This window comes from Coloeus monedula (genome assembly GCF_965178545.1).
Source record: "Coloeus monedula genome assembly, chromosome: 20".
Lineage (NCBI taxonomy): Eukaryota > Metazoa > Chordata > Aves > Passeriformes > Corvidae > Coloeus > Coloeus monedula.
Window position 1 is genome coordinate 6688256 of NC_138800.1, and position 18815 is coordinate 6707070.

At 41.8% G+C, this 18815-nt stretch overlaps 1 protein-coding gene across 1 annotated transcript; it reads left to right on the forward strand.

The window, feature by feature from the left end:
- Positions 1–1607: 1607 nt before the first annotated feature.
- On the forward strand, positions 1608–18186 carry FOXN1 (forkhead box N1; the record flags this gene model as incomplete). Its single annotated transcript, XM_082294413.1, has 8 exons — positions 1608–1727; positions 2965–3468; positions 5545–5655; positions 10091–10218; positions 11004–11100; positions 15652–15859; positions 16482–17009; positions 17924–18186. The coding sequence occupies 8 exons, from the start codon at positions 1608–1610 to the stop codon at positions 18184–18186; spliced, it is 1959 nt and encodes a 652-aa protein (XP_082150539.1).
- Between the last annotated feature and the right edge of the window lie 629 nt (positions 18187–18815).

The window sequence follows — 18815 nt, forward strand, 5'->3', positions numbered from 1 at the left end:
GGTCTGAAATGTCACTGAGACTCCTCCTTTCCTACCAAAAAGCAATTCATCAACAGAACCTGGCAAAGGTCTCAGAGGGGAGGGACAAGAATAATTTGATTTTCCTGGACCTTTTGTAGTGACTGTCCAAACAACCCTGATAAACTCTCTTTGCTTTCAGAAAGGATTTGTCAAGATTCTCTCGCAATGCACAAGCCACCAGGCAAGAACTGTACCTGTGCAAAAGCTTTTAATAAAATTCTAATGCTCCACACCACAAATGAGGCAGCTGGGCTGAAAAGTTGCAGTATAAAAGAGGTCAGAGCCAGCTTTGTATAACCTGAAGATAAGTGGGAAAGCAGCACTGGGAGGGCAGGCAGTGTGGAACACTTACAGATTACAAATAGACACTCACATCTATTTCCTAGTTGTCAGTTTTCCCACCTGCTTCTTTCAAGATGAGAAATCTCTCTCCTCATCAGCCTCCAGTGAAGCCACTGGGAGAGGAGCCTGTGCCTGAGACGTTTCTGAACTTTATCTCACATCATCTTTTTTCCTGATGTACTACTGCAGGTCTCCTGCTTCATTTCCAAGCCCCATTGTGCTCTATCCCCCCGGGCAGTGCAGTCTTACTCATCAGAAATACAGATTTCTCTTTGAACTATAAAGGCAAAAAAAAGGTCTCCACATTTTTAGGTGATATATCTTTGTTAAGCAAACCTAACAAACCCCTTGGATATTTACCTAACAGCTATTTCAACACGTGGCAAAGATCTGGCAGATTAACTCTTGAATTTGAGTGGCTTTTTTTATCCCTTATTTGTTCACCTGAAATCTAAACTGTGAGCACAAACACCTCTGTGTAGCTGCAAACTTGGTGCACGACATAACAGGATGCACATCCTGCTTTTGTTTTACTGTAAGGTTGCAGTGAACAAGGAAAGAGAAGTCCTGGTAGAAAACAAAACACCAGAAGATTAAATTTATTCCTTTTAATCCAAAGACCACCATCAGATATGTCTCCTATATCCAAAGATCAAAGATTGGGAACTAGAGAGGAGATCCAGCTAACAAAACCAGGGATGGAATGATGAAGTTATTTACATATCTCAGATACATTTTAATCATGCAAAAGAGAATAGAAGGGCTGAAGGGATGGGACAAATAAAAAACAAGAGTGAAAATGTAAATGTGTTGTAACCATCAGCCTGGATAATGACAGGAAAATATCCTTTTTTTAATATAGTCCCTCTGAAAACAACTGGGGCACATTTATATCACAATCTCTCAATAAAGTGACATTGCCAAATTTGCACAACTCCAAAACAATACATTTCCATTTGTGATCCTACAGAAAACAAAGAAATTACTTATTTTTGTGAAAGTTGTGCAGTGAATCCATAGAAACCCCGAATCCCATCTCCATTGGAATTGCATCTACAGAACATTTCCTTAAGACCGAAAATTCCACTTGTCAGGAGTTCCTCAGGATGGGTCCAGCTGCCTATCCCAGCCTGTCCAGGCACCTGCACCCAACAAGGAGTTTGTTCCACAGTTTAAATTTTAAAAAGTGTTCATTGTAATTTGATTTTGCCTTAACAGGGTGTCTGTCTGACGTGGATTTGGTGATGGTTTCGCTACTCCAGGACCAATCCAATATTAAATTTTCTCCTTCGGACACTCTGGAAAGGGACCAGCAGGACCTCATGAAGGCACAGGGGGATTCAATATCCCCAGTTCAGCAAAGTGTGAGTAAACTGGCCCAGGCCTGTTCTCTTTCTTCAAAGATCAGAATCAACATGCAGCTCTTGCTGTACTAAATCTCACCAAACCTACTCGTGACAAAGCAAACACTGAAAGTTTTATTCTTGAAGGGTAGAAACCTGAGTTATCCTGCTCAGCTAATCTTAAACTCCAGCTAAATTTCCTATTCCATTGCTTAAAATGCCTGGAAAAGCTGTGGTGTGTTCCACTGCAGAAAGCCCTGGATTTATCCTGATTTATCCTTTTATTCCCTGAGGGATTTCTTGAAATCCAGCTCTGATTTGGAGAGGGAAGGAGGGAAGGGACCACTCAATAATCTGGTCTGCCTTTTTGTGGAACACAGGACATTCCATTTCCCCCCTCCCTGCACACAACACCCTGCTCCCGACTGATGTGTGTCCTCCCAAAGGCATCCCAGTAATTACTCATCCCTGGTGTCAGGGAAAATATGCATATTTTCAGTGCCAGGATCCAGACACCAGCCCTGCTTCAGCCTTGCTCCTCCAGATTAAAGAGCACTTCAGTAGCTGGTATTTTCTCTTTGCTGAAGTGCAAAAGGGAGGGGAGGAGATGAGACAGGAAGGTTGAAGTGTCTGCCCAGAGCCTGCCTTGTCTCTCCAAATGAGTGTGGCCACCTTAATGAAGGGAAGTGATGTAACCACCAACAAATCTGGAGCCTGGAACACCATCAGGGGATGAGATCAAGCTTATTTGACTAAACTTGCAGGCGACAAGACTTGCACTTATCACATTCCTGTCATTTAATCTTTCACTGCTTGGTCATACCTCAGCTTTTTCTCTGGAATGGTCAGACCAGAGAGTCAAGGTGCCCCATTTTTCAAGGACAGTACAGTTTTCTTGTGGAATCTCAGAATGGTTTGGGTTGGAAGGGACCTTAAAGATCATCCAGTTCCATGCCACCCGCTAGACCAGGCTGCTCAAAGCCCAATCCAACCTGGCCTTGCCTTTATTAATTAATTATTGAATAGTTTTGCATACCAAGCAATCAGAAAACCTTTTAGGTCTTTTGAGGGCTTCTCTGCATGAAGGTGGTTAGCACTGGTCATTTCATGCTTACCATTAACAATGTATTTTTAATGTAATTAAAATATAAATGATTTCTATAAATAAATAATGCAGATAGCGAAAAGAATAAAATACTTGCTCATATTAATCTTAAACACCAACCTCAAATCAATAAATGCCAATATTCCATCACAGGATAATCCCAGCTACAGCTGCCAACCCTATGAGCCAGACACCAGGACAGAAAGGAAGAGCTCAGAATCCTCTCACAGCCCCAGCCCTGCTTCCCCATCCCAGGACCAAATCCACGGGAGATACCCTGCGAGCCAAGGAATTCCCTGTGGCAAGAACAAATTCAAAGCATCCTTCAGCACGGAAAAATTCCGACGGTACAGCTACGAGGAAAACACTGCCGGGAGCTACGACCGCTTCCTCAAGAGCAGCAGGAACCCCTTCCACCCTTACAAGAGGCAGATCAGCGAGGATGTTTTCCAGGAAGCACACCAGGCCCTGCCACCAGAAGCTTCTCCCTTCAAAAGCCACAGGAGCATTGATGGCTTCGAGGGTCTGCCGGGATCTGTGGGTCCTGAGGAGCCAGAGGCGTTTCCCACGCACATCCCCAACATCTCCGCGGAGCAGCCGTGGTGTAGCAGCCTCCAGTACAGCACCACGGGGCAGGAGCATGGCTCACAGGTCATGGTCAGTGGTTTTTTGGAATTGTTTTCCCTGTTTTCACTGGCAAAAATGTGCTTTTGGAAGTATTTTCTTATCTCTTAGCGTGATTACATTGATATTTGTTATCCTGTCAAGCTACAGGCTAAAGCTCAGGAAAAGCATATTTAGATATATCCATATTTATGTGTCCAAATTCCCTATTTTATGGTTTTTCCCTGCTGAAAGATGCACAAGGACAAGTGATTTTCCATTAGACGTGGTACATGAATCCTAAATATCCAAATCCTCCCTGATTTGTCATCAGTTGGTATTTTCAAGAGGCAAAAGTTCACAAAACAGTATTTTCAAGCATGAGGATGTAGAGCAGATTTGTTACACCACCTCAGCTCACCTGCACTTTTCTCAGTGCAAATAGAAGAGAAACTTTAAGACATCAGTGCCACAAAAAATTAAATACCAGCTCTGTTTCTATGTGCAGTGTCAAGTCACCTGGGCTAATTCCAATACTAGATAGAGGCAACTGCCTATTTAGGGCAGCAGAGATCCCTGAAAAGCAAATTAAATTACCCTCCAGTATCTCCACACTATCTCTGCTGTGATCCAAGGTGTAAAGTGCATCTTGATCATCTCCTGCAGCCAAAAAGAACAACTCCACCTGCCAGAGGAGGGCCCTGAACTGGTTCTAAATGGCTGGGAGAGGGAGAATTCATGGGCTACCAAATGAAAGAGGAGTTTTTTTAAAAAAAAATCCTAATTGGATTAAGACCAGGGAATGGAGAGATGTTGTCAGGGAACATACCTGGGGATTGAAGCCATCCAGGTTAAGGAGGAAATTGATCTAAATCTCTTATTTCCTGGATAAACACTCATCTAGGTCAGAGGAGTTCAGTGCAAAACCTATGAGCAGCTGATGAAAAAAAAACCTCCCATTGTCTTCCCAAATCCCTGGGCTGCAGGATGTGCAGGATGCAGAGGCAGCACTGCAGGAGCCCTTTACAAGCACTTGTAACTACTCCCTGTTGGTGTCTCCCCTGGCTCTGCCAGCACCCAACTCCCAACTCCTAAATCGCTTCCAACTGGAAAGTTGGGATTTCTGAAAATCTTCATCTGGTGGTCACTGATATTTATTAAGAACATAATAATTAAAAATAACACTGATATTTATTAATAGTGGATGTCAAACCAAGTCTAATTTGTGCTCCTAATAATATACCATTAAAATATTAAATGTTTTTATATTTATTAGATATAGTACATGCATTACATATAAAGCATATTAAAATATTTATTATGTAATATATCATTTTATATTTATTTATTAGACAAAATACCATAAGAGCTTGTCATTATTACCCTGCTTTAAAGCAGAAGGATAAGTGGTATTAGATTCTTGAAATAATAAGATTCTCACTGAATTCTTCCATTTTTACGTATTCCCTGCATCTTGGTTGAACCCAGTAGTCAGCCCAGTGTGATTTTTCTCTGCCATCCCTTTCCTGTACATTGCAGACCTCACCCTCCAGCTAAGGCCAAAATTCCAGAGCCAGCTGGAGGGACTGCCAGCCTGCAAGATAAAATCAAGGAGAAGGAAAAAAGAGGGAGACACTTGTGCACACTCAGGAATGAAAGCTGGAGTGTGTGGTTTGTGTGTGCAGGGGGGAAGAAATAAAAATATAACCAGAGCCTGACGTTTTCTGGATTGCTCTTTGCATGGAATGTGGCCTGGGATTTCCTTTTCTAAAGCTGTAATTATGGAAATGCAGGAATTGGTTCATGTCTTCATTGAATCACGGAGTGGTTTGGGTTGGAAGGACCTAAAGGATTATCCAGTCCCACTCCCTGCCATGGGCAGGGACACCTTCCACCATCCCAGGTTGCTCCAAACCCCGTCCATCCCAGCCTTGGACACTTCCAGGGATGGATCATCCCCAGATTTGCACCATTAGAACACAAACCAACTTCTATTAACTCTCACTAAAACAGAACTAAGCCCCAAAAAGTCAATATAGCAAAGGCAAATCTAGACAGTGACAAACAGAATTCTCCTACTTTAAATTAAGCTATTTTCTCTAATAACTCATTCCTTGAATATTTTTCCAGCAGGATTCAGACATGAAGCTTAGGACATCCCCCCTGGAAGGGCAGCCTGGTTTGTATTGCTACCAGCCCCAAGTGCAGCAGATGTATTGCCCCTCACACCCTTTCCATCAGGTCAGTACCACAGGTGCACCAAAATCCCTGGATTTTTAGCCCTCAACTGGTACAATAATTGTGGTAATAATAATTTTTTTAAAGGATTTAAAAACATCTTTAGATCTGTGGGCTTCCAGGGCCATGTTTATATACCTACATTCTGTTTATGAGAATAAGATCCTAAAAGAACCACAGCTAAATGCATTTTGAAATGGTCATTCAGAAAAAGAAGAAGAAAAAAAACAACCCCAAAACTTGTAAAAATGGAATCTTGGTACTGCATATTTATATTTTCACCCTTACACTCAAGAAAATTGGCTTTGAAGCCAGATAAATTATTAACAAAACTCTTGGCATTTCAGGATCTTAATTAACTGTGCTTTAACTTCAGGGGGAAAAAAAGCAAATACATGTGACTGTACACTTAAAATTCAGACCAAACATAGAAAGATGTTTTAAAGTAAAATTGGAACAGCAAAACGATGTTCACTTTCCTTGTGCTTGATGGCACATACACCTTTTGAAATCTTTTGAAATCTTTTGCCTCTTACATCATCCCCTGTGAGAGATTATTCAGCTGAAGCATGATTGACAATAATGCTGATGGTGCAGAAGGTGCAAGATTCAGGTTGTTCTTCTGTAATGTAACCTTATTATTGACACTTAAAATAATTTCCTGCAGATGTAAATGGTGGGGCTGTCCAATGCTTTGAAACTTTCCTCTTTTATGCTCAATTACCTGCACAGTATAAAATTTTCAGGGAGATGTTCAAGATCGAAATTTGCTGATTTCAAACAAGGGAAGGAAAAAACTTAAGGTGAAATTAAGGCAACAAGGATTTTTCAGATTTGTAGGTAGAAATCCATGTACAAAACCAGCACAACTCCAAAACACCCACCCATTAGAGCAGAATTAAATGAAACTTAAAGGGAACTCCAAAATACATGAAGATAAAAGCTCACACCTGAGTTCTGTCTCCTTTGATCCCAGGGACTGATGACAGATTTTGTGGCATCATCTGTGCCATCTCATTCCACTGGCACATGGAGTATAAAACACGTGACTGACAGAGCAGGGATTTAAAACTGAGCAAAGAAAACCAAACCCAAGCTCCTGTGTGACATTTCACTGGGCTTGTTAATCTGTGTGGTGTTACTGAGTCATGGAAACACTCATCACTCCTGTTTTTTTATTTTGCTTATCACACTGACATTCCAACAGCCAGAATTTACTTATTTTTCCCTGACATGTGGCAAAAAGGCAACAGTCTTTAAATTCTTATCGACACTGCCATAGTTAATTTACTTGTGTTGTTTTCTTGTTAGTCTGAAACTCAGTGGAAGTGATAAAAGGTAATCATAAAATTAAAATAGAATAAAAATTAATGGGATATTGCACTACTATCCTAACTTACAAATCTATTATTTTTATTTTAGAAGAAAATGGTCCCAAAATGACGCCAAAAAAAAAAAAATATATATATATATATATATAAACTACTGTGGATATCTCGCAGCTCTGTACATCTCACTCACCACAAAAATGGCATTTCTGTGTGCTGCTTTGGCAGAAACCCCCCTCAACTCGTGAATTCATGGAATATTTCTGATTTCTTTATCCATTCTGCAGCAGGCACCTTTCCCCTGTCCTTGCTGATTTGATCCCAGCGCTGTTTCTATACTGACCACGTTCCAAAAAACCTCCAGAATTAAAGCTCCTGGGAGCTGCCAGGCAAGATCCAACAGGCACCAAGAGGAAAATCCTCCATCCACCTGCAGGCTGGCACTGGGACAAATCTCTTAAGTGCAGCAGGTTTCTGTCAGACTTTTCAGTACTTGTGCTTAATGTCACTATAGGAGAAGTCTGGCAATGTGTTCTACTGCTCAGGAATGAAAAAATAAAACAAAAAACCAATGGGTAAAAGAGGTGGAATTGCTGTCCCTGTGTCACAATCACACACTGGAAAATGAAAAGAACATGGGGTGCAGCTGAGAAGAAGTGGAATAACCTCTTCTGCATGCAGCAGCCCCATTATTAATGCTTTGCATTTCAAACTGGAATGGGGCAGTGCAAGTTAAATCAGTCCAAGGAAGTTCTGCTCCGGAGAGCGGGCCCTGGAGTGGAGGATGTTCAAACTGAGTTTTCATTAGAGGGATGAGAGGGATTCAGCCCCTTCATTAATTTTGTCCAGATGATAAAACAGCCTCACCTTCCCCTTTGCTGGACACAACAGAAATGGTGACTCAGATGAAAAATGAGTTATTATTGACCCGAATGAAGCAGCAGACACTGGCTGGAGTCACTCACCCACCCACCATAAAACACCTTTCATGCCATGTGAGACTGTAAAACCAGCTCCAGCCTGTCATTCCAGCCCATTCCCCAGCCTCCCTTCCCTCAAAAAGGACTCATGAAACCAATAAAACAGAAATAATCCCTAAAAGGCCCAGGTCTTGCCTTTCATGATGACATCAAAACCAGCCTCGTCTTACTGTTGTTTCCTTTCAAAGAGCCACCAAAACCAATAAAAATCAGAATTACTGTAGGAATTGCTCAGTTTCCTACTCTTGGGGAAAAATCTGCACCCAGTGCACAAGGCAGGGAGCGCCACACTGCACACAAAAATTAGTTCACAGCATCTCTGGACACTATAATTGTGCCCAATATTCAGTTTAACAAGGCAGGGCATGATTAATTATGTACATTTCATTTCTTTCACCATGCAAACAACTGAGTCTATTCAGTCTGGTTTTGCACATTTCATTTCGGGCAGTTCAGTGCTAGAAAAATAAAAGCAAACAGGCAAGAAAAACTCCAGCAGCCAGAATGAAACTACAGAGAAACCAAGATCAATTATTCCGAGTACAGAATAAATAAATAGACTGTGAATATTTTGCCATTTTAACCAAGAGCAACTGAAGCTATTGATCAAAAAAAAAAGGGATTACAATTAGAAACTAAGAGATGTCCAAGGGGTTTTTTTCCAATGAGTCTTGAGAGCTACATCATAATTTTATGGAGGAACCACACAAACCTCATAACACAGGACTGCTGCAGGTGAGCAGTAAAACACCAGAACAGGCCTCAGCAACCTTTGAGTACCAGGGAAGGCATCCAGGTAGATTTTTTAATAGCATGTGACAGGAGTTCTAATTTTGGCCATGCCTCAGCCCTGGCATCTGGAAAGATTCATGTGGAAGAGGCAGAAATTCCTCTCTTACAGAGCTCCCAGAGAGCCAGCTGATGTTATCTTACCTAAACTGGATAATGCTCCTTTGCTCTTGAAAGCCTCTTTCCAGCAGGTTTAAACTGTAATTTGGGGAAGAAAAACATGGAATTTTCAGTAAGGAAAAAGACCAAGTGCTGTGTTTAAAAATTGAGAACAGATCTACAGAAACTCTGGTGCAACCCAGGCTGTCTCTGTGGGGATTAACTCCAGTCTTTCACCTGGTTTTTTATCCTGGTGATCCCACCTCTTTAGTGTGTCTTGGGAGCTGGACAGGCTTAGAGATCTTAGGTCAGCATTTCTCAGGGAGCTTCTGCTGCTGGTCCCAGGGGAAAGGCAAGGGTGGCATAAATATTGTCTGAGTTTAGGGGTCCTGGCTATTCTTTTTATCTTTCTGATACAGAAAATGGGGTGGAAATGTCACTTCAGGTGGTGGCTCCTTGGAGAAGCCTTTCCTTGGACTGTGAGGGAACAGACAGGGAGCAGCCCAACAGCTTCAGCACGAGACAGGCAATGTGAAACCACCTCAAAAATGTATCACATGCTGCTCTCCTGACCCCTGGAATGACATCACTGACTTATTCCATAATAATACATTGATCTTAAACACATTCTGATGCATCCACTAAAGTTCTTGTCATTGTTTGCTGCTTTTCTCCCTGCCTTGCATGGTGACAGCGATTTTAACAGAGATTTTGGGATGCTTTTCCCTCAGAAGCAGATTTTATATGCTTGCAGTTTCTGCCTTTCTGTACCCTCTGCACCTAAAGAAAAAGCAACCAAAAAAAAAAAAGCAAACAAACCCAACAAGGCTCAGGCAAAACTTTTCTGTTTCTTCCTACATTTTCAGCAGCTTTACTTACTCAGCTGGTTTTTCTAAGGTGAACATTGAAGTATTTTGTTCTGGTGGCTTGGGTTTGTTTCTTTTAGTGTCAACAAAATTACATCATTCATTTTTTGTGTGCATGTTCAGGGGAGGCTGAGCAGGCTGAAATACTTCAAAAGAGATGGCTGAAGGGAGATAAGCTTTAGGTCTATAAAATTAAGAATTATCTGGAGACAATTAATAGGACAGAGTTCCTCATGATTTTCACATAGCAGGCAATAAAGAAAATACTTTTTTCCGTGCAGTATCCTCAGAAACAATGCTGTTATTAATGCTGTTATCAGGGAATATTTTTGGGAGCTTGTTGGTAAAGCAATTAACATCTCTCCTGTGCCCACAGTACCCCTCAGGAGGCAGCTACCCCGTGACTTACATCGCTTCCTCGCACTACCCCTACCAAAGGATTGCTCCTCAAAGCAGCCAAGAATCCCAGCAGCCTCTGTTTCCCAAACCCATCTACTCCTACAGGTAATACAATATTTTTCCAAGCCCTCACCTTACAGGAAATACCCTGTTTACTCCTGGCCTGTTTCCAGCATCGTTTGCAACAACACGTTCGCTCTTATTTGTCTTGTTCCCGGGCTGTTCTGTCCTGTCCCTATGGGTCACAAAATGTTCCAGACTCTGGGGCCGGTCAAGGCACAGAGAAATTAAGTGTTGTGAAGCAGGGGAACAGTCTTGATCAATCCCAAAAAAAAAAAAAAGTGAGACGTTTCTCTAATGCAAAATTTTAGGTGCTGTGAATTTCATCAGCATGAGACTGATCCCACTCAGTTGTCTATTCCAGCACCTGCACTAACTCTGATTTTTACTGGAGCAAGGAAATGCCTAGAAAACATATCAGCTATGGCAGTCATATGGGTTTATCCCCCAAAGTAGACCAGATAATTAAATTTTAATTATCCCTCACTGTCAGTTTGAGTCTCTTTGTGGCCTTCACCAGTTTAAGCATCCAAATGAAACCTCTGGTAACTACACACCAGCAGGATTTGAAGGTCTTGCTTCTGCTTTCTATGTTGCTTTATTTTAAACACAGGTTGGACATTCTGTATGAGCTCTGTGAATTACCTGTAGGAGTTAAGCAGTGCAAGGAGGTTGTTGTGAACAACTGAGTGGAAACATAAAACCATCTTTGTATTTGTGCTACGACAGTGAAAGTGGGAGTAATTACACACACTGTGAAAAATGAGCTAATTTTGGTTGTGAGGAGTCAGGAAGAAGATGCTAAAACACTTTTCTTTCTCTCCCCAAAGCATCCTGATCTTCATGGCTCTCAAAAACAGCAAGACAGGGAGTTTGCCAGTCAGTGAGATTTACAATTTCATGACAGAACACTTCCCTTACTTTAAGGTGAGTTCCACAGGGATGGGGAGGGGAATCTCCCTCTAAGCTTATCTGTCAGCAGAGGGAATAAGGGATGGGATTCCAGCTACGAAAAGGGATCATTTCTTAGGAGGTGAATACCAAATCAATTACACACTATATACTCTCATGAGCACAAACTACTCAGCGTTTTGCACCTGGGCAGAAGTGTGAAATGTGGTGATATTTAACTCCAAAAGATCTTAGGAACTGTTCCAGCTGTGAGCTTGGGTGTATAACAGTGACCCATCCTCACCAGCAGCTCATAAAAAAGGCGAATAAGTTTAAAAACACATTCACTGCTTCCTCTCAGACCTCAAATACAGGCAGAACTGGTCTTGTAGCTTGCAGCACCTCCAGACTGGTGTGGAAGCAGAGGATTCCAGGTTATCTCACTGCATCCTGGAGCTGGGATATTCATCTTGGGCAACAGCATCCCATGCCTGCCCTGTACAAAGAAAAGTATAATGTGTGATAATGGTGCTAAGCTCATAATTACACAGGGAGCTGGGGAGGGAAAGGGTGGATGGTTTGCAGCAGCACTGCTGAAATTTGGATGCCTGCTATGAGGGAATGGTTCCTCACACTTGGAATGCCAGTGGAAAATGCTCAGTCAGCACAGGGATCCAAGAGCAGGAGGATTAGTTAAGATTTTTCAAAGAGCTGTAATGGAATCAACAAGTGCTGCTCCACTCAGAGCTTTATTTCTGCTGATTCTTCAAAACCACCTCACTGAAGTCCACAGTGGGTGACCTCAGCTGTGAGCAAGGCCCAAAAATGAAAATAAAGCCAGTGAGTCTGTCCTGTTTCCTATTGCAAATAGCCCTGCAGCAACTAAAGAAAATTTAAAACAGCCACAGCAAGGCAGTTCAAACATTTATCATATGAAAAGAACACGGAGAATAACTAAAAATAAATGTTCCAATACCATTTTGCAGTGATTTTGGACACTGGGGATAAAATAGAACACACACAAAAAAGTAGTGAGATTAAATATGTCAGTAATCAGAGAAAAACCCACATTATGGCAGAGGAGGAACTGTCAGGATCCATCGCACTCCTGTACTCCCAGATTTCCTCCCAAAGGAATCACTCACTACTCCATCATTTATTACAAGCAAGGGAAGGGAGAGAAAAACAAACAAACCTACCATCAGAAATCCCAGTGGAACCCACAGGAAAACAGAAAGAATTTCAAGCAGGGAGGTGGGAATATTATTAATAGTTTTTATAGGCACATGCATGTTTATTCATCAGATCAAACTCAAATTAATTCTCTGTTGTCTTAAAACACAATTGATCATAAAATTAATCAGCAGCTTTAAACCAAGTGCTGCTGCTGCCAGCATGGGCAGAATCCCTCAGACTCAGGACTGGGGCTCTGCCAGGACCATCCTGGTCCTTCCTGGTTTTTCAGCACCTGGTATCTTTTTTTTTTAATTTCTAATTCGTTTAAAAATTGATGAGAATGAAGTTACTGCTGCAGGAAAAGCGTAGTGCAGGGGGTACTACCCAAATAGTCACTATTTTGTGACAGCTTTGTTTTTGCATTTTACTTACAAATGCAGTTACATGTATTTGACTGTAACATCCTTAAAATAACCAGGAGAGAATGAGCAATGAAATATTACACTTACAGGCATCAATCTCTATCTGCCTCTGGTCTTTACAGCAGCCCAGAGAACTACCAATACACGGCAAAAATTAATATCCTCCATCTTCCCTCCTTTTGGAGAGTCTTCAGCAAAATAAAATCACATAAAAATCAGCAAAGAGCATCTTGCTGCTGCTACCAGCACTCACTGAAAACTAGGATATAACAGGGAGAGGGGAAGCAATTTAGGTAGGAGAGAAAAAGAGTGCAAGTGTGCACAGAGCCTTGCTGGGAGACATGGGATGATACAAGCCGAGTCAAATTAACTGGGATTCGCTGCCACAGCAAATTTAGTTTCTATGATGCAACAATCTCATTTCTAGTTGAAACAGAGCAATCCAACTCCTACGTTCTACCAAAAAAAAAAAAAAATCTACACAGCTAAAGTTGAATTAGTCTTTGATGTACCTCTCCCTTCTCTTGAAACCTGGATTTAAAGAGAAAGGGTTTTGCAAGATCACTGAACTCTTTAAACTTCAAGAGCTGGTCAGGATCAGTGGGGTTGGACAATAATATTTTTGGCTTGTCATGCTTGTCCTTTTTTTCTTTTTTTTTTTTTTGGTAGTGATTAGTGAGTCTAACAAAAAGCTTTCAGCTTTTTAATTGGAGTTATTGCCAGTGATCTGAGAGGGCAGAAAGGTCTGTGGTCTGATGGAAGTGTTCAGGTGCTGTAGATGTGCCACCTGGGGATGTGGATTGGTGGTGGCCTTGGCAGTGTTGAGTTAATGGTTGGACTTGGTGGGCTCAGAGGGCTTTTCCCACCTTAATGACTCTGGGATTCCCCAGCTGATTTTATGATTCTGCAGTTTCATCCCCACCGTGCTGGATGCAGCCATGGCCAAAATCAGCCATAGCAAGGAGGTTCCAGCTACCCAAGAGCCACTCCAGCAGCCAAAGTTCGCTCATTAACAATCACATTTGCTTAAAAAAACTGGTGTTTTTTCACCTGACACACTGAGTGTTCCTTCAAGCCCTACCTGGGCAAACAAATTCTCACAGCTCAGCAATCCCAAATTTAATGCAAGTACCTGCTTGGCTCCCAGCAGCAGCCTCCAAAATCAATCCCTGTCCTTTTTTTCTCGTACAGTTTCTAAAACCATCTCCTAATTTACACCCCCACACGTTCTGAAAACCTCTGAGAAGCCCGTGCCGCTCCCATCTGAGCAGAAACACCAATTATCCTGTCTAGGTACACACAGAGGTGCGTGGAGCCTGTGTGCAGGGCAAGAAACAGGAATATTCTTCCAGGTCAGCTTGTTCAGTAGCTAAATACACAACTTACCTGGGAGGAATAGATTAACTCACTTTTGGAAGAGCCAGAAAATAACTTGAGTATTATCTGCAAGGGAGAAAAACTGATCTGTCATGTTTAGCATGACCTTGTGGCAGAAAAGGTTCTAAAGATTTGGGGTTTGTTTCCTCTTCTCTTTTCTTTTTTCTCTTTTTTCTCTTTTCTCTCTTCTCTCTTCTCTTCTCTTCTCTTCTCTTCTCTTCTCTTCTCTTCTCTTCTCTTCTCTTCTCTTCTCCACTTTATGTTGTCTCACCCATGAGACAGAATAGTGAAATGCTGACATCAGGTGGGCCAAAATGGTAGAAACTATGGTGCTATGAAAAGAAAATAGTTTCTCTTTTAGTAAATAATATCTATTTAATTCCACTCATATTTATTTTTCTAATGAAGAAAATGAGCATTCAGTTTGACCCTCAACTCTTCAATAAGGCTTTTTAAACCCACACAATAATTCTTTACAAGCTACAAAGGAACAGTTTTGACATTCCTTATGAAAGCATGTACAAAAAGTTAAATCCTGATTAAAAAATATCATCACAGCATGTTCAAAGTTCACAGTCTGTCATGTGAAAGCCAAAATGGGATCAGATCCATTTGTAAAAGATGGTCTTAGAGGAAGTCTGATGGACTAGGCAACAACTAAAGGAATTATCAAACTATCAAAAATCTGGCTGTGAGAGAAGGACTCAATAAAGAGTAAGAATGGAAAAAAAACTTAATGAACATAAGAGGGAAATTCTAATTTTCAACATCTTTTAAAAGACTGTGGAAACCTACATTCATTTCTTGTGCTCTCTGTTCAGTAATTCTCTGCTTGATATAAGCAGTTATGATGACAAATATTTGCATCATGAATTCATGAATATGAATCAATAGCCACGGACAACTTCACCCACATTTCATTTCTTTCAATTCTTCTGAGGAATTGAAAAGAAAAGATGAGGACATTTTTGCAAACAAGAAAAGAATCATTTTAATGATCCACTTTAAAGAACCTTCCAGCTGCTCCTGCTGAGTTGAAAATAAATGCAAAGCACAGAGATGAGTGATCAGCTGTGGAAACCTGTATCTCATCTGTAGGGCTTGTGATTAAACCATTTGGTTATGTAATTGGCCAGCACACAAAGTTACACCTACAGGAGCATGATAAATTCTTTTGAAGTCTGCCTGGACATTGAATTTGAGCCCAGGCAGCACGTAGTGCTTTAATGAAGTGCTGGAAATATTTTTAAGTGTTCCAAAATAGGTTCTGATAGATTTCTTGGTAGTTCTAGAACATCCGTTTTTACACACTTCATTCTTGTGATGTGCAAATTCACTCCTAAAGATCCAGCAGGTCTCTGACAACCTTTCTGCCTAGAAGATCAGTTACTATTTTATCTGATCCCTCTCTTCCCACACAACATGACTGTAACATTTTTGTGGCTTCCCTCTAACGTACAAGTTTCTCATTGCAGAAGGCACAAACTTCAACAGCATTTCTTGTAATCTCACCAGTCAAAACAGAGTTATATATATATATATACACATACACATTTTAAAGGGGTTTTTTTTAGCTTGGAGTTCTGTTCTTACATTGGATTTGTTTCTCCAGACAGCTCCAGATGGCTGGAAGAATTCCGTGCGCCACAACTTATCTTTGAACAAGTGCTTTGAGAAAGTTGAGAACAAGTCAGGGAATTCTTCTCGGAAAGGCTGTTTGTGGGCTCTGAATCCAGCCAAGATTGACAAGATGCAGGAGGAGCTTCAGAAATGGAAGAGGAAAGACCCAGTTGCTGTAAGGAAGAGTATGGCAAAGCCAGGTCAGTTGTTTGTCAGTGTTTTAGTTCGCAAAGAGCTCTCCCCAGGACTTTTCCTTTCACCAAGATCTGTAAGAGAATTTAAACATGGTTTAGGAATGCATTTAAGGATTTTTCCTGGTTGGCAAAACAAGAAAAAATATTAAAAAGAAGAAATAAAGTAGACCTGGTTTTGTAGGTGTTTCCAGATAAGTACAAAGAAGGTTCACCAAGAAAATATTTTCTCTTGACATCTCACTAAACTTTAAGATAAAAGGCCTGGTTGGATGGGGATTAGAGCAACCTGGTCTAGTGGGAGGTGTCCCTGTCCATGGCAGGGGGGTGGAATGAAATGATCTTCAACATCCCTCCCAATCCAAACCATTCTATGATAAAAAGAATACTGAAATAAGGAATATCGATTAAAATTTGAGATTAGCTGCTAAGTATCCAACCTTTAAACCCAAAAATGGAATTTATTGCATACTCACTTGGCAACGATAATTTAGAAAAACATTTCAGACTTTGGAGTTCTTTATAAACATGAACCGGCACCCTCTGTTTGCCATTTCCCGAACAACACCAAAATTCCTGCTGCAAGCTATCCAGGGCTAAGTCAGTCATGGGCTTTCCCCTTGTTTTCCAGAAGAACTTGACACCCTGATAGGCGACAAGAGCGAGAAGCTGCGATCTTCCCTCCTGTCCTGCAGCCCGACGGGCGCTGCAGGTGCGTCCCTCTCCAGGCAGATGGCAGCCCAATCCCATTCCTTATGCGAGCCCTCGCTCTCCTCCGGGATCCCTCAGGGATTACACGGCATCCACGCCTCGGGAGCTCTGCATGCCAAGAGCCCCCTGCCCACTTTGCTGGGGGGGCAGCAGCCCGGGTGCTACGCATCCCCCCAGGGCTTCCCCCAGATCTCCACGGCGCTGATGCAGCACACGCCGGGCCCTCAGAGCCTGTTCCCTGCTGGGGAGGCTCAAAGCCAGCTCCGAACTCAGCCCAGCATCCCTCAGGATTCCCCAGTGCCGGCGCAGAGCCCCCCGAGCTGCGGGATGAAGATGCTGCCCGAGCATTCTCCGGCCAGGACGGTGCAGGACACGCTGCTGCAGGAGGGAGACCTCAGCAATGACATCGATGCTCTTAATCCGTCCCTCACTGATTTTGATCTCCAAGGTGCGTGTTTAAGGTGTTTTTATCTTGGAGAGTCAGGCTTGTTATATCCCATCCCATGTCCCCACCTCCCATCCCATCCCATCCCATCCCATCCCATCCCATCCCATCCCATCCCATCCTCCACAAGATCCATTTCCGTCCCTATTTTACATCTCCACGCCGCTGTTACAAACCCCACCTTTCTTGGGTTACATTATATATAAACACCGTGCAATTTTTGGGTTTAAATCTTTTAAAATTGTTTAAATCTTTTAAAAGTTCCCCAAGGAAGCTACAGATTTGCATCCAGAGTTTAAGAAACATTCCTGCTCCTCCCTTGGCCACAGTTGCTGATATTAAGTACTGCAGTACAGTATTTAGGATGTATTCTTTAAATTCAGACCTATTTTCAACCGAAAGCTGCTCAAACACAGCTATTTAGTGCCATTCTTGCAAGAGAATTGTCGTGTGAAAGGCACCAAGAGAAACAAATTTGATTGAATTAACATTTTAATATTTTTCTTGACCAATAATTATTCCAACCCCTTCCACATCTCTGCTCAAAAGGATGCTCTTTCCCCCTTCCCAAGGCATTAAGAGGATCTACACCCCAAGCAATTATATTTTCTGAGGTGTCTTCTTTTATTCTTCATAAATATATATTTCTAGCAGAATTATCAAGTGAAAGAATTTTCTTAAATTAACGCTGTTTTCTCCCAGATTTAAATGTATGGAGACAGATAAATAATAACCATCTAAACAACCTCTTCCCTTCCCCAATCCCAAGAGATTAGGATCATCTGCACACAATTGTTTAACAGCCAACATCTCCTGCAGCACAAGGATTAAAAAAGCAAATACAAAGAAGTACACGGAGAGAAAATGCAAAGAAAGCCGAATCGATTTGTTAATCAGTGTGGGGTTTTTTGTTGTAGGGAATCTTTGGGAGGAGCTGAAAGACGACAGCCTAGCCGTGGATCCCCTTGTCCTCATTTCATCATCGCCGATGCCTTCGCAGTGCTTCCCCTCCCACTGCCAGCTGGAGAGCGGCAGCAGCGTGCCCATCCCGACGGGAACTCCGCACGGGAATGTGCCCGACCTGCAGCTCACCACCCTGTACTCCGCCTTCATGGAGCTGGACACGGTGTCCCCTGCCTACCTAAGCAGCCCCGGATCCAAACCCATCGCCTTAATGTGAACCCCACCCCAACGCCACTGCTGAGATGGAAACCCAGTCCTAACCATCACACACCGCCCTGATTGATGTCAGCTGAGACTGTGTCCACGGGAATAAGAATTTTATCTTTTTTCCCAGAAGTCGCCCGCAGCATATGTAGCTTTACGATGATCATTTTCTACAGACAGATATGAAAAAAAAAAAAAAAATAAGATGTTATTTAAAGATAATATTGTTAACAGCTGAACTTGTCAACACCGTTTTATCAAGCCACTCATCTTCTTCATCTTCCAGAAATAAGAGGAAAACAAATTATTGATCTTTTTTTTCCCCCTTTTTCTTTTTTTACCTTTAACGAAAGCTGCTTGCAAATGAACACAGAACTCACAGCACACTACAATTTAACTTATTTCTTGGAGCCACTGATGGCAACACCATCCACCACAGACCACTCAAAATATAAAATCTACCTATTAAAACACTTATAGTCCCCTTGAAAGAAGTTCTGGGTTTTGGTGAACATGAACTGAAAATTCTGCAAGTATTAGAAGATAGAAGACAAGCTGCTGACAGACTAAACCAAAGCAACAAATACACTTCAGTGGAAAATATCTAAGTTTTACTGTATTTAAAAAGAAATTTTAAACTCT